At 40.6% G+C, this 17,273-nt stretch overlaps 1 protein-coding gene across 1 annotated transcript in view; it reads left to right on the forward strand.

Annotated features, from left to right (window-relative positions):
• Positions 1-17,273, forward strand: part of LOC117403323 (E3 ubiquitin-protein ligase pellino homolog 1) — a 64,159-nt gene that overhangs the window by 42,500 nt on the left and 4,386 nt on the right. The window contains exons 5-6 of the mRNA XM_034005385.3: positions 5,869-6,066; positions 6,188-6,376. Coding sequence (XP_033861276.1) covers positions 5,869-6,066; positions 6,188-6,376 — 387 coding nt within the window. The remainder of the gene's footprint in view (positions 1-5,868; positions 6,067-6,187; positions 6,377-17,273) is intronic.

Raw genomic sequence — 17,273 nt, forward strand, 5'->3', positions numbered from 1 at the left:
TAGAAGCTGCTGGGGTCTCTTCCATGTACTGTATTATTTACTGGAAACTATAGCCTGCGTCTTCGTGAAGCCACACACTTGCTTTGCAGTCCTCACCATCAGTGCCCTTTCCTACATTTTGTAAACGCAGCTGCAATTTCTAGAAGAGCTTTACAGTTTACAGAGAAGGATGACATTTCAGGTTCCACACATTTTGCTTCAAATAAATAGGAAACAGACACTTATGAGAGCCCTTTTCCAGTGCATATTATGTAGTTTATCTCCATGTACTTCTTAAAAAGAGAAATTTATTAGCAATTATACGACCTACTTTGTCTGTTGTACATTGCATGGATTATTTTGCCATTGTTCTTAGTTTTACAGTTCAGTGCGTCGGGGGTTATTAACACATTCAAATGACACCAGTCTCTCATAGCCCAAGGGTAATTACTAATGGCATATTGAGTGCTTCATTGATTTCAGTCTGAGTAAAACCAAAAAAGTTTATCTTGTAGACAGATGTTTCCAAACGTGTTTCTGTCAATTCTGAATTTACATTATTTAGAAGAATTAATGTACTGTAGCAGAATGTATTCCAGGACTGGGAGATATATACTGTGTTTAATATATGTTACTTAATGTAAACATGTATTTATATTCCATAGTATTCCAATTATAATGAATCAATAAATGATGTTGCCTTTAATTGCTGTTAGGAAGTGATGCATAAGTTGGGCTTTATGCAGACTGTACTTGTTACACTTCCTGTTAATAAAAAAAGCTACTTATTGAAGCTATGTCACATAGCTCCACGGTTGTTATTTATGTATGTATTCAATTTTGTCACGTTGATGTGAAGTTTAATAGTTTAGTAAATTACATGTAAATTTGATTATTAAAATGTATGGAAATGCCATTTTCCTAAAATATGACACATTTTAAAACCTTTTCATTTATATATAAATAAACAGATGCACCTATCTATCTATCTCTATCTTTCTATCTCTCTCTCTGTCTCTCTCTGTCTCTGTCTCTCTATATATATATATATCTATCTCTCTCTCTCTCTCTCTCTCTCTCTCTCTCTCTGTCTCTATATATATATCTATATCTATCTATCTACCTATCTATATTATTTATCAGAGCTAGAAGTTAACTGTTTAAGGCAGTAGTGAGGATTTGCTACCTGCCTGGAAAGTAGGAAAGTAGGTAGCAAAATGGTCCTATTCGGTAGCGGTTTACTCGACTAATAATATATATTATTATTAGTCGAGTAAATTATTAGTCGAGTAAAGTCGCCTTAATCCAGATACCGTAAAACTTCCATTAACCACTGTAAGATAGTGTAGTCTGGGGTGAAAACAGGACTACACCTCCCAGAAGGACATGGGCTGAAAAACCCTAATTTAATTGTTAATTTTTGTTAATTATCCCCTGCACCTGGCTATCATTGTAAATTAGAGCCAGGTGCAGGGTACTTAAGGAGAGCAGTCAGTCTGCTCAGGGCTGCTGCTGTGTGAAGAGCCCGACTGTGAGTCGTTAAAGGAAAAAGGTACTGTGTGTGTACGAGTCTTGCTGTGGTTTTGTAAGGTCGGGGAAACAGCTTAGCTGTCCCGGGTTAGACAGGGTGTTCCTGTAAGTTAGTTAGCACTCCAGAGTGGAGCTAGGTTTTTGTTTGTATTTGTTTCTTTTTGTGTATGTGTCTAAAAATAAAGAAAATTAGCGCAACCGCGCTGGAAAAAATAATTTCAAGTTCCTGTGTTTGGGTCAATTTAAAGGGAAAAGAGCCTGAGACAGCCTGTGTAGCGAGCGTCTCCTTTACATATGGTGTCAGAAGTGCCCTTCTGGCTCAAAACACAGTAAAATGGATTTAAGAGAGTTAATCGAACAAATAAATAAAAACACTGCTGCTCAAATGGAGCAGAACAAGAAATGGAGACTGGAGAGGGGGCTGCCGGAACGAGAGCCGAACGAGCTGGAGCTGCTGCTTCAGAGATGGAAGTTGGAGAGAGAAGCCCTGCGGTCTCCTGCACCAGAGGAGCTGGTGCTATGTCCAGAGCAGGAGGAGGAGTCCTTCCCGGAGCCAGAGGAAGTGGAGCCATTACCATCTCCAGAACCACTGGCTTCAGACAAGGGGGAGGAGGTGAGGTCTGTACTGCCACCACAGCCTCAACCTCCACCCCTGAGAGCTTGTCCGCCACAAAACAGTGCGGTCCAGCAACCTGTGCTCCTGGACACCTGGCCAGAGTGCCCGGACCTCCAGCTGTTGGGCCTGAAGATCAGTCCAGAGCACCACCAGGCACAGTCTCTCACCTGGTCCCCTGCTCCACTCACCCTGAAGCCCCAGACGTCGTGGCGCAATCGGCAGACGTCACTTAGGCTCCCCCTGCCTGTTGCTGTACTCCCCCTGGCGGCTCAGACATCGCTGCACTGTGGCCAAGCCTCAAGCCTCTGCCTGCTGCTGCTCCCGACAGCTCACCGGCCTGCACAGCTTTTGCCCCAGTCACCCTGTCTGGGTCCCTCATCGCCAGGTCGTCGTCCCTACCCTGAAGCGCCGGAGGAATTAACCCATCCTCAAGCCCACCCGAAGGATCGGGAGAAGATGGCAATCTTTGGACTTGAGGGTGGGTGGTTGTGTTTTAGGGGGGGAGGTGGCCGTAGAATGGCCGGTGTGTTTCACACATGGGGGAGGAAGTGTAGGATAGTGTAGTCTGGGGTGAAAACAGGACTACACCTCCCAGAAGGACATGGGCTGAAAAACCCTAATTTAATTGTTAATTTTTGTTAATTATCCCCTGCACCTGGCTATCATTGTAAATTAGAGCCAGGTGCAGGGTACTTAAGGAGAGCAGTCAGTCTGCTCAGGGCTGCTGCTGTGTGAAGAGCCCGACTGTGAGTCGTTAAAGGAAAAAGGTACTGTGTGTGTACGAGTCTTGCTGTGGTTTTGTAAGGTCGGGGAAACAGCTTAGCTGTCCCGGGTTAGACAGGGTGTTCCTGTAAGTTAGTTAGCACTCCAGAGTGGAGCTAGGTTTTTGTTTGTATTTGTTTCTTTTTGTGTATGTGTCTAAAAATAAAGAAAATTAGCGCAACCGCGCTGGAAAAAATAATTTCAAGTTCCTGTGTTTGGGTCAATTTAAAGGGAAAAGAGCCTGAGACAGCCTGTGTAGCGAGCGTCTCCTTTACACCACCCACGAATATACCCACAAGTCTGTACAGTGCGCTTATCAGTTTGTTTTACAAGGCAAATTCATTCTCTGCTTGATCATTCCAGCATTAATTTTCCAAAATGTGTAAAAAAAAAAAAAAAACCTGTTTGCTTTGACGTGATCGCAACTAGAAGAAAATACAGCTGTGTAAGGATCATACAAAAAAATAGACATCAAAAAAAGAGCAAGGGAAGTGAAGTACTGTACAAAGCTTGCTTATTGTATAGTATCTATTTGTGCAGTTGGGCATTGTTTCCTTCATAATGACAATAATATTTTATCTGTAAACATGTAAACTACATTTAAAAAAGTAAAATAAATGTACCGGTGGAGGACAAGTTTGATTTTTTTTTTTTTTTAAATGTTTTAGAAAGTGTCTTAGCTACAATATACTTAAGAATGTAACATGTACTGTAGCTGTTTTAAGTATCAGTAAAAGCAGGCTGCCTTTGTTCAGACGTCACTCCCCATAACAGCAACCGCCGCTTAAGAGCAACATAGCAAAAGGCACCGTTATGTTGCTACTAACGAGCGTCTACTGTATATATAATACATGGATGACGGCTATATTTGCATCCTGAGCCATTAAAAAAAAGAAGCATAATACCACAGTAGTGACGTCAAAAAGTGATAATTCCTCTAAAGGAAGTATAGTTGAACTTTGACCCATTCCACTCCTCGAGACCATCACTTTCAATTCAAACACAAAATGTCTTGTACCCACAACCCTCCGGTCAAGAGTCCAGAGCCCTAACCACTACTCCACACTGCTGCAAAGACAATTACAAATAAAGCTGAAGCACTAACGGATAACGACATAGAACGTCTGTACAGCACTGAAACACTGAGTTTAAAAGAACCCAACTGTACTGCTGAACCTCATCTTCTTTAATATTAGTATCACAAGGGTATCTATGTATTATACAAAATAATAGATGGGCCTCTTCAGTGAGTTACAGGAAAACAATTCCATCTCTGGTTTCTGTGACAGTTTATAAATTACAGTAGAACTTCGGAGTTACGAACGCCTTGGGAATGGAGGTTGTTCGTAACTCTGAAATGTCCGTAACTCTGAAAACTGAATTTTCAATGCTTTTATTAAATGTGGACACCCTCAATCTGGCAAATAATACAAGGATACAGCACAGTAATGCAATACTCATATTGTTATGGTTCTAAAGTCTTTAAAACAGTACTATAAATGGAAAAAATGCTACATTTAAGTTACCGTTAAAATCGTAACTGTAGCAAAACGTCCATGAAAACCTGGGTTAACGTAGTACGTGTTTTAAACAAAATTCATTTGTGCAGCTTGCTTCCTTTGGCTTGAAAAAAAAAAACCCTGTGCTTTTGTTTAAAACTAAAATGTACTTGCTTTGAAATCCGCCTCACCTTTCTGGATACATTGCCTTCTCCATGACCAGCATGCCGCTTATAGGAGCGCCTATGTGGTTGCATTGCAGTCATGGTTGAGTGATTATGTACTCTGTTTCTAATCGATTTCCACATCTGTATAACTTGGCAAAGCTTTGCCTTAACTTCCAACCAATTCAGTGGATGCAGACGTGCAGTCTCAATGTATGGGCAAGACAACTGCAGGGGGATGCTGCATACTCGCCTTTAACAAATGACAGCACTCTGTTTTAGTAAGGAAGCAAGTACCACTATTTTTAGGCTTTATAGTGTCATGAAATACTGTCTACTTAGGTTTATTTAATGTTTAAACATGTCCGCGAAATGTCAGCGAAATCCTAATTTTATTCCGCAACGTACCTGTGAAAAATACGTAAATTTACCGCGATTTAAGTAGACTCCTACTCATGAACTGATCTTTTTCATTGTTGTTTTAATAATAATACTTTTTAATTCTCTGTTATTAGTAACTTGAAATTGTCTAAATCAAACAAAACATTCACAGAGTGACGGTTAAATCCTTCATAATTGTAAATAATATCGTTTAAAATAAATGTGGTTATTAAAATAAAACAAAGCTACAATGTTAACTAACGGGTCTGCAGTCAGTGGCCATTGACTTTGCATCAGCACTGTTTATAGTATTGTACTTAGCTGGATTCATGGGTTTGCAGCGATCCTGAATTTCTAAGAGAGTACTCTGTCAACTGACGGGTTTCATTTGTTGCTGTATTATTGCTGTCTGTAGCAGAACTACTAGAAAATGTATTTTGAGAAGTGAAAGCATGTTTAGCAGCACGCAGGTGGTACAGCAGACTAGATGCACTTCTGTGATACTGGAACTCATTATGACAGCAGATACAAGTAACCCTTTTTCTATCCAATGAACCATCAGAAGGTTTTTTAAAAATAAACTTCCCATTCACAAGTCCTTCAGTTTGAGTGCTTTGCTACATAATGCGGTTCTGTGACTAATTCTATATGCAAACGATGACTACACTCATTCAATCCTGGCATGCACTTGAGTGTATTAAAATGGTGGCGCACCAAAATTAATTACGGTATGCTAAGAGGAACAAGACAGAGGAGTGCAAATAACATGCATTAAAAAAATGTATCTCCCAAAAAATGAACCCATTAAGAAGTTAACTGTGATTAATTGACAGCCACATTAGGTAAATGTAGAAGCATCTCAGTATCTTGATTAACATGTCTAGCCTTCCTGCTTATTCAGAATAATATTTGTTTTGCTTTTGATTTTCTCCCTCAGATTGGCCGCTCGACTGAGGGCCCCATCGATTTTGTAGTGACGGACACAGTCCCGGGTAGCCAGAGCAACTCGGACACGCAGTCTGTTCAGAGCACCATCTCTAGATTTGCCTGCCGAATCATCTGTGAAAGAAACCCTCCCTACACCGCCCGGATCTACGCAGCCGGATTTGACTCTTCAAAGAATATCTTCCTTGGAGTATGTCTCTAACAGAGGGGTGTTTTTCATGTGGGGGGGGGGGGGGGGGTTATTATTAAAGGAAATAAATCCCCAAAGCTCTATAAAAGGAGGATTTTATCACATGTGTTTTTCTCTGCAGGAAAAGGCTGCCAAGTGGAAGACATCAGACTCTCAGATGGACGGGTTGACTACAAATGGAGTCCTTGTTATGCATCCCCGGAACGGCTTCACAGAGGACTCCAAACCAGGAGTGTGGAGGGAGATCTCTGTGTGTGGGAATGTGTTTACTCTGCGAGAGACTAGATCAGCACAGCAGAGGGGGAAAATGGTAGGTGCCCTTAAAAACAAACATATAAAAAAGTTGCAAGTGTTTTGGTTCCTAACAGCTGTTTTTAAGTCACATCACTAATGCAGGGGTAGCAATTTTATTTTTGAATAATTTTAAACCTGATTTTATAAAAACAGCCAAGGTGGTCAAAGGGAGAGTGTTGATAGTGCAGATTAAGTTGAGAAACTCGCGGTTTGTTTTTGTAAATATATATGCTCCCAATAACAGCCAAGACAGAATTGAAATGTTTTCTGCTGTGGGCGATGCACTGGCAGGCTGTGACACAGAGGAGGCCCTGATCATTTTTTTGGGGGGGGGGGGATTGGAACTGCATTGTGAAGAGTGATCTAGATAGGAACCATTTGGAGCCCAGTCCACCGTCGGTTACACAGCTTCTAAAGGTAATCCACTCCCTTGATTTGGTCGATGTCTGGAGGAACCAGAATGGTATTAAAAAGAAATACACCTGGGTTGGCTCTATTCAGGTTTCGATGGCCAGGCTTGACAGAGTCTATTCATCCAGACATCATTTAAATGTATACAGAGGCTGTACGATCACCCCCAGTAGTCTGTCCGATCACTGCCTGGTCACACTGCTGTCCTCTATCCCCTCTGGTATGACACGCAGTGCCTACTGGCACTTAAATAACTGCCTGCTTCTGGATAATGAATTCAAGCACCGTTTTAGTTATTTCTGGGGAGGATGGAGAGCACAGCGGGGTTGTTTTGACTCTCAGGCAGTGGTGGGACTTTGGGAAGACCCAGGTCAGACTCCTCTGTCAGAAGTACTCTGAAGGTACCACAGGCAGTCTGAATGAGGCTATGAGGAGGCTGGGGGGGGGGGGGGATCAGGTGGACCACAATGTCAGAGTTGATGATCTGAAACTGAATCATGAAAAAGATGAAGGAGATCATGAAAAAGATGGAGGAGTTAGCCAGCCTACTGGATACTAAGGTGCAGGGGGCTGTGGTGCAGTCCTGCTTTCAGAGCATCACAGAGGTTGATTTGCCAGCGTAGTTCTTTGGGCTGGAGGAAGACACAGCAGAGCAGGGTGATGCACTGCCTTAAGACGCCCGAGGGGCGAGCGCTGGAGAACAGGATTCGCTGTGGGTTTCTATAAAGGCCGGTACTCGGCAGAGGCTAGGGGCAGGCCAGAGACTAGCCAGCTTTTCCTACAGGATCTCATAGAGGAGGAAGCGGGGGGCCTTACCGCCGAGTTTTACAAAGAGTTCTGGGCTCTGCTGGGGCCGGACCTGCTCAGTGCTGCAGGAGAGCCTGGGTGACGGGCTGCTGCCCCTGAGCTGCCGACGGGCGGTCATCACCCTGCTGCCCATAAAAGGAGCTCTGACCTCTATGAAGAACTGGAGACCTGTGTTGCTCTTGTCTATGGATTATAATATCTTGTCCAAGCCCCTGGCCAGTCTGCTGAGAGCGGAGATGGCAGCAGCAGTGCACCCCTACCAGACGTACTGTGTGTCCGGCAGGTGCATATTTGATTTAAAAAAAAAAATGTAATTAGGGACATAATGGCAGCTTCTAAGTTTTTTGGGGGGTTAAATTGTGGTCTGAGAGAAGGTGATTATTTGTTCAAGGTCTTGGGAGGCCTTGGAGATAGACCTGGGTTTTTGGGCCCACATTCGGCTCTTGTACTATCGTGTTTTCAGTGTGCTGAAGGTCAGTGGTGGCCTGAGTGAATTGTTTCCCATCCAGAGAGGCATCAGGCAGGGCTGCCCCTGTCTGGAATAGGCTGAGGCTGCTGCTCATGGGCCGGCCCATCACTGTCCAGCCTTTGCAGGCAGTCAGGATGGCGGTATACGCTGAGAACTTGATCGTCTGTGTGTCCAGCCAGCAGGATGTAGATGCCCTCGGCCAGTGTCAGGAGCAGTTTGAGAAGGCGTCCTCAGCCAGGCTAAACTTGGCCAAGCTTTCTCTGCGCATCGCTGGCCTGTTGACACATATATTAGTCGTCCCTCTCTCCCTGAGTGCCACTCCATTCCGAACTCCATTGTAGATTTCAACAAAGATATTTTATTCGATACAGTAGCACAGCTGGGTACTCTATTTTACTTAAGCACAAGTTATAATAGAATCAATGAATTAATATAGGCTTCCCTTATGACATCGCCCCTTTTTTCTTAACCTATCAGAAAATACAATTACATACTGATGCAAGTTTTACAGGCCTCCTATCAGCCAATAATATTATTGATTATTCACATGGGGCCCACTTTTCTCTATCTCAGAGGCACATCACAGCTTTTACACTTCCAAGGTGTTTTGATGTCCTTGCCTTCTGTTTTTCTGCAGTAAGCACAGTACTGTCTCCCTTGTATTGCCTTGGATTGACAAGCAGTCTCCTATCAGCAGCGGCCTCCTATCAGCCAATAATATTATTGATCACATGGGGCCCACTTTTCTCTATCTCCAAGAGAAAATAGCAAGACAATAAAACTATAGTTTAATAGGATGGAAGAGAGAGAAGAATAAAGGAGTAAGCCTTTGCCTATTTTCCTTTTGAAGTTTAAACTGTGGGAAAGGAATGTTTAGCCAAAGGTGTCACTTCCCTAAGAACACAGAATATAGTGCAATCACCCTTCAAGTTGTCATAAAATTTAGGGTACACTAAAGCTCTCCTGCCATTTGGCTGCTTCACTTAATATTGAAACCAAATTACCTTCATACTAGCTGTCTATGTAACCTAGCTATTTAACCCTAATTTTAACCAGGTCCGACATTAAAATTTTTCCTTTCCGGTCCGATGTCGGACCCTGTCCGACATCATCAAAAAGTCGTCAATCACAGGTCCCTAGTCATTTTTTCTCTGGAAAAAGCCGAGAAAAGGTTTCAATGGCAGAGAGAGGCCGAGAGAAGCCGGAAAAAAAAAATGTTGCTTCCGCATCCAGCGCTCAAAGAAAATCGCCACGCTTTTTGAGATGTTATAGTAATAAAATAATGACTTGGAGAACATTATTGAGGAGTTTGGTGATAAATCGAGTGATCAAGAGATGATTTATCAGTATGCACTATGAAGAGGTGTTTGATAAATACAGCAAACAAGGAGTGGGGCAGGGCTGGAGATGCAGTACTGAGTGTCCTGTTGATATGCAGTGCCTTTTAAACCTGTTTTGCTGTGAATAAAATTACTTTTAAACAGCGCATGTAAAATAAACAGCTTGTGTGAAAATAAATTAGACCTGACGCACCTGACAGGCGCTGAATAAATGGACCACAAAGGGTTAAACTATCTAGTTTCTAGTATATGTTCATCCAACAAGTAATACTTAAAATCAACAGAAAAAAAGAAGCCCAGTGGAAATTTGGTCTTTTTAAAACCATTTTTATAATTATTTTACTAAATGTAACAAATGTTACCTTTCCGCCCTATTACCCTAATAAAAGAGTTTGAGGGACCGGATAACTCACTCACACAAGCCCCAAGGGCCAGAGCAGCACAGTTATATGCGTACAGTTAACCCCTAAGCAGCAAAATTATTAGCAATGCACAAACAATCAACAGTTTATTATGTTGGTCAGGATTAATGCTCCACACTGGATTTTACCACAGAGTTCACCACAGCTGGTTAAATGCACACAAGTAACTTGGCAGGTGCATGTTTGGCAGTCATTTAAATCAACGTAGATAAACATTCCAGTTCCAAATACGTGTATTCATCTGTAGCACACTGTCAGCAATCCTTGTACAAAACAAGACAATAATTATGACTGTTACACAACTTTAACTCCTTTTTATACAAGCTTAAAACCACAGTGTCCTACCACTTCTGGGGAGAGAGCGCGTGCTTAAATCAGCACTATCCCTAAATGGCACTGGCTGTTTCCCAAATTGCTCACAGATCTCTTTGTGTAGAATTAAGCTACAGTATTTACAGTAGCAATATCAATAAAATGAAACCACAACATTTTAGTACCCTGCTTGTTTGTGTTATCACGGGGGAAAAAAAATATATATATATATATCTGAATGGCTGTAGGTCCTCATTGCATCCAGCTTGGACCTGGAGTGCTATAGGGTGTGAACTGTGGCTGAGTGGGAGCGATCATTGTCTTCTTTATCTTGGCATCTGCTTATCTCTGACTCCTGTGGTGAGCCTGGAGTCGATCAGTCTGCCACGCCCTCTGTAAAACTAGTCCAACAGGTATTTGCGCACTGCCTGGGGCTGTAGGTGTGGATGGATACTGTTCTATGTTTCACAGAGGGCAGTCTCCACTATGGGTTTCTAATTATATGCATAAAACAGTCACATTTAGATAACTTATTACAAATAATTTGGTGCTGTAACAGATCTATATTTGCCAAGTACTATCCTGGGTTTTATAAATTCAGATCCTAACATTTTGGCAACGTGCAATTACAACACACAAAGTCATAATCATTGTTTACTTTGGCAAATAAGTTCTAAATAATAATAATAATAATAATAGAATTAGAAAAATATAATAAAAATAGCATACTAATAAATAACAAAAAAAATGTTACTTACAATTCCAATGAGGCATCGATTCCCTGAGAAATCGCCTCCTCCTCTTTGTCAGATGACAGCAAATTGTCCCTTCCTGACTGGTGGGAAAGCATTTGTGGCATTTCCTCTGCTGTAAATTGATGTCCTGAAATGTCAGCTTTTGTTTTCCGGGCTTGTTTTAAAGCCATGTTTTCAAAATAACAAACTAAGTTCTCTGTGCTTTTTACGCACAGTGTCTCCCTGAACCCCGTTATTCGCCTGCTTGTATATTCCTTATATGTCAACCTATGGTGTCAGGCTCGGTGACTAGAGTGAAGCCTCATCTTTCAGATAAGACCCGATCTGTCCATTTCCGATGTTCCTACCCTGAGCTATTGAAAGCAATGTAAATGGGCGCTGGTGGTCAAAATGCAATAGGGTGGAGTGATTTAATGCAATCAGAGAGTATATCATTGACGTTCCTTCAGTAATGGGTTGAATTAAGTAGCTCGATTTGTTCTTACAGTTTTGTAGTTTACTTTGTGATTATATCCTTTCTTAAAATATTTTGAGAAATTTGCTGTGAATGCTTCACTTTGTTCCAATTCTGAAGTAAAAAATAAATCGAAACTATGTTGCTGCATTTGCCGGAAGTGATGACTCTAATAAATGTATTCATCTGCAGTCCAGCAATGCTGCTGATAAAATGCCATTAGCCAGCACTGGGTCCATCATGTTTTCTGAGCACTTGGTGTTTCTATTGAAAGTGGACAATTGCAGCTCAGTGGAGAGACATGTCTGAGGTGTTTATTGCTTCTTTATTGTGTTTCTAAAGGAGAGCAAGAACACAGAACAAGCCACACGCTTTTCTTTTGATAAATAAGAGGTAAGTCTGCTGTAGCTAAACAGGCTCAAGATCGTGCCATACACTGCTAGTTTGAATTCCTGGCTGATATACTTGATTTGGATTGAGGCACATTAGTCAGTCGCGTATCCGACTGCAGTGGGACCAGAGTAAGGGCGGATATGTGAGAAGGCTAAATGAATCCTTTTTTAAATACCATTATTCACAGCTGGAACAATGACTATATTCACACAATTATTGTTTTGAGATTCAGCTTTTATTAGGGAGCTCCCATAAATCCCTTGTTTAGAAAGATACAGGGTATTAGTGTTGTATGCACTTACATTAGTGTCGGGTAATTTACAAAATAGCAAAATGCAAAGGGTTACGAAAAAATAAACACTGCAAGTCGCGTCTGTCTGTTTGCTCAAACAATATAAAAAAATAAATAAATGAAGTTACAATAGACATGAAATGCAATTCAAAGACCGAACAACGTATATATATATATATATAATGTGTGTATCCCCCCCCACAATTAATACTCTTATAACAATGTAAAAGACAATGTTGAAGGAAAATATAACTGACACCAGATTCAAATAACGACTCCATTGTTTTAATGTGAATTCCAAACGTGCAATACATTCATGAAACAATTAGCTATAAAAGACTTGGCATTACACAGCGCCATCTAGTGACAAATACACAAATTTTAATAACTGGATTAATATACTGAGCATCAAAAGAAACATCACTATTATAACACATTTTATTTTCGGTACATAAATGATGGACATTGACAAAATGTTTTTGGGTTCTTTTTAATCACTCGATCATTCATCTTGACCATGACACGCTTGAGTGACTTACTGAAGCATATGCACTTAATTACCTAATTAGTAAGAAAGTTGATTGGACACTGGATATGGAGAGATTTCAGCTGTTGAATTGCAAGCTTGAATAAAAGCAATAAAGAAAATCACAGAAAAAAAAACAAAACAATATGCCACGTCTGACAAGAGAGCAGCGCCTTCAAACGCTGTTCTCTTGTCCTTGCCAGAAACAAATTTAGTAAACTGGAGCATTTCTGATGGGAAATATTCATCCAGATCTGAAGGGTAGGTTTGCACGAGTGTAGCAGCTTTGCTTTTGATGTCGTATTCTGACATGTTTTGAAAGTCGGTAAGGAAGCCAAACAAGTTATGCACAGTAACATACGCTTTTGATCGGTGAAAGCAATCTGTTGAAAGAGCGTCCGGAATCGTTAGGAAAATATGGACACTGAATCTCTGCCCTGTAGTAAATCTTTAGTTACACTGGGGCAATTGTGATCCTGCAGAGCACTGGGTGGTCGTTTCTGCCGTCTCTTTTCGTCTCGATATTTCTTCAGCAACCGCTGTAAAGTTGGCTTGACCTTCGATATTTGACATTAGTTTGATATTCGCACTGCATAGCGCATACACACCCGGCATGCAGAAAAAATTATTTTTTTTTACCTTATTTACAGCCGCTATAGAGCTTTCAAAACAACTGTACGTTAAAGAAGACGAATTGTGAATTATTTCACAACCATTGTTTATATATATATATATATATATATATATATATATATATATATATATATATATATATATATATAATTACACATACTGTGTGTGTGTGTGTGTGTGTGTGTGTGTATATATATATATATATAGAATTATGGCTGCTCCGATTAACACAAAGTGGACCAATTAATCAACTAAACAGTTTTTTTTACACTTTAATCGGACAGTTTTTTTTTTTTTTTTTTAACTCCATTTCCCAACATCCCCTGCTGAGAAAGAATGCTCACAAGAAGGCTGCACGTGTCAGTTCGGATCTGGTTTGTTGTTCTTACGCGCACACACGTCTGCATTTATTACAATCAAGGCAGACTTTATTCATTTTAAAACTGTGTTGGTGAAAAGGGAGTTTTTATGTTTAAATTGGATGTACAAAGTTAATTTCAACGGAGCTGACTGTGCTGTGCAGCATTTTCTTTTCACAACTCCTTCATTTGGCCTGGCATGGTATCAGGCAAGTAAATGTCTTTTACTAGTGTCACAAGCTGCAACTGTTTTATTGATCTTAGTACTTTACATTACTGTTCAAGTTGTTTTTGTATACCGATTTTTGCTAGTTTATATTGTAGAACATGGTTAGGAGAGTTGTTTTAACCGATGTTTACCAGTTTCATGGTCCTGAATTTAGTTTTTCTTGTTGTTTTTTTTAATGCCGAAAATCCAGAAGCCCTAAATATAATAATAAAATGTAAAAAATAAATAAAATAAAGGTTGTTCGTAAGGAGCCGTAAGTGTTATATATGGTATGTTTGCATCAAAGACAAAACAACAAAAAAAAATCCATTCTCAATTCTTGTGCATTATATTTTGCAATTAAACTTTCATGGATTGACGTTGTTCTGTGAAAATGTGTTACATTTACTGAAATAAATGACCAAATTCCCATTGGGCTTATGTTATTTTAGATTTTGATTATTTTTGTTATGTATTAATATGCAGTACAGCCACTATATATAAGATTGTTACCTTTATTAAAAATGTGCAGGGGGGGTTCCCGAGTGGCGCATCGAGTAAAGGCCCTCCGCGTGGAGTGCAGGGTGTGCCCTATAGTCTGGAGTCGAGTCCAGGCTATTCTTTTGCCGACCGAGGCTAGGTCGGCCAGTGTGTCCCCGGCTTACTGCGCACCAGTGACCCCTGTGGTGCCTGCGGGCTTGCCTGTAAGCTGCCCAGGGCTGCGTTGTCCTCCGACGCTGTAGCTCTGGGTGACTGCATGGTGAGTCTGCAGTGTGTAAAGAAGTGGGCGGCTGACGGCACATGCTTCGGAGGACAGCGTGTGTTTGTCTTCGCCCCTCCCAAGTCAGCGCAGGGGTGGTAGCATTGAGCTGAGCCTAAAAATAATTGGACATCACTAAATTAGGGAGAAAACAATCAAAAATAATTGGCGACTACTACATCTTTAATAAAAACAAATGTGCAGGGATGAATCTACCGATTTTAATCAACTAATGCCCAAAAATTAACTGATCAAATATATATATATATATATACAGTACTGTGCAAAAGTTTTAGGCAGGTGTGAAAAAATGCTGTAAAGTAAGAATGCTTTCAAAAATAGACATGTTAATAGATTATATTTATCAATTAACTAAATGCAAAGTGAGTGAACAGAAGAAAAATCTAAATCAAATCCATATTTGGTGTGACCACCCTTTGCCTTCAAAACAGCATCAATTCTTCTAGGTACACTTGCACAAAGTCAGGGATTTTGTAGGCATATAGTCAGGTGTATGATTAAACAATTATACCAAACAGGTGCTAATGATCATCAATTCAATATGTAGGTTGAAACACAATCATTAACTGAAACAGAAACAGCTGTGTAGGAGGAATAAAACTGGGTGAGGAACAGCCAAACTCAGCTAACAAGGTGAGGCTGCTGAACACAGTTTACTGTCAAAAGTCATACACCATGGCAAGACTGAGCACAGCAACAAGACACAAGGTAGTTGTACTGCATCAGCAAGGTCTCTCCCAGGCAGAAATTTCAAGGCAGACAGGGGTTTCCAGATGTGCTGTCCAAGCTCTTTTGAAGAAGCACAAAGAAACGGGCAACGTTGAGGACCGTAGACGCAGTGGTCGGCCAAGGAAACTTACTGCAGCAGATGAAAGACACATCATGCTTACTTCCCTTCGCAATCGGAAGATGTCCAGCAGTGCCATCAGCTCAGAATTGGCAGAAAACAGTGGGACCCTGGTACACCCATCTACTGTCCGGAGAAGTCTGGTCAGAAGTGGCCTTCATGGAAGACTTGGGGCCAAAAAGCCATACCTCCGACGTGGAAACAAGGCCAAGCGACTCAACTATGCACGAAAACACAGGAACTGGGGTGCAGAAAAATGGCAGCAGGTGCTCTGGACTGATGAGTCAAAATTTGAAATATTTGGCTGTAGTAGAAGGCAGGCAACAGTGAAGCATGGTGGAGGTTCCTTGCAAGTTTGGGGCTGCATTTCTGCAAATGGAGTTGGGGATTTGGTCAGAATTAATGGTCTCCTCAATGCTGAGAAGTACAGGCAGATACTTATCCATCATGCAATACCATCAGGGAGGCATATGATTGGCCCCAAATTTATTCTGCAGCATGACAACGACCCCAGACATACAGCGAAAGTCATTAAGAACTATCTTCAGCGTAAAGAAGAACAAGGAGTCCTGGAAGTGATGGTATGGCCCCCACAGAGCCCTGATCTCAACATCATCGAGTCTGTCTGGGATTACATGAAGAGAGAGAAGCAACTGAGGCTGCCTAAATCCACAGAAGAACTGTGGTTAGTTCTCCAAGATGTTTGGGCCAACCTACCTGCCGAGTTCCTTCAAAAACTGTGTGCAAGTGTACCTAGAAGAATTGATGCTGTTTTGAAGGCAAAGGGTGGTCACACCAAATATTGATTTGATGTAGATTTTTCTTCTGTTCACTCACTTTGCATTTTGTTAATTGATAAATATAAACTATTAACATGTCTATTTTTGAAAGCATTCTTACTTTACAGCATTTTTTCACACCTGCCTAAAACTTTTGCTCAGTACTGTATATATATGTATATATTTTTTTAAATGTAGTCATTGCCAATTATTCTTTTACATTAAGGGGCATTAAATGTTTTTAATAGTGATAGGTCTCACTAGTTATCACATCATTCATATCACATTTTTCTGATATGAACAGTTAAATTATGAAGATATGTACAGTTAATATGATGGCATGCAGCATGGCTGCAGTAATTTATATTATTATTATTATTATTATTATTTGTTTATTTAGCAGACGCCTTTATCCAAGGCAACTTACAAAGACTAGGGTGTGTGAACTATACATCAGCTGCAGAGTCACTTACAATTACATCTCACCCGAAAGACGGAGCACAAGGAGGTTAAGTGACTTGCTCAGGGTCACACAATGAGTCAGTGGCTGAGGTGGGATTTGAACCGGGGACCTCCTGGTTACAAGCCCTTTTCTTTAACCACTGGACCACACAGCCTCCTTAACCTGAAGAACCTGAAGAACCTGTTTAGATTTATTATTATTATTATTATTATTATTATTATTATTATTATTATTATTATTATTATTATTATTATTATTATTATTATTATTATTATTATTTATTTCTTAGCAGACGCCCTTATCCAGGGCGACTTACAATCGTAAGCAAATACATTTAAGCTGCACATTTATATACCTCACCTTTACCTGTCTCCTGATGCACTTTACATCACCTTTACCTGTCTTCTGATGCACTGAATTTTAAACGGCATGCCCTGTCTTGCTGTCGCATGCCTGTTTGAAAGTACAGCTGTGTTTGTGTTTAGTTAGTTATTATAATGCGTCAGAAGTAGTTTTAATACAGAAGCTGCCAGGGCAGCAATCTATAACACAGATGATCCGGCAACCATAGCAACCCATATTTTTTATTGACTGGATGCAGCCATCAATACAGCCAAATGTAATTTTCTCTAAAATTACCTGCTATATTGTAGCTCCTGCTG

This window comes from Acipenser ruthenus, chromosome 5 (assembly GCF_902713425.1).
Source record: "Acipenser ruthenus chromosome 5, fAciRut3.2 maternal haplotype, whole genome shotgun sequence".
Classification (NCBI taxonomy): domain Eukaryota; kingdom Metazoa; phylum Chordata; class Actinopteri; order Acipenseriformes; family Acipenseridae; genus Acipenser; species Acipenser ruthenus.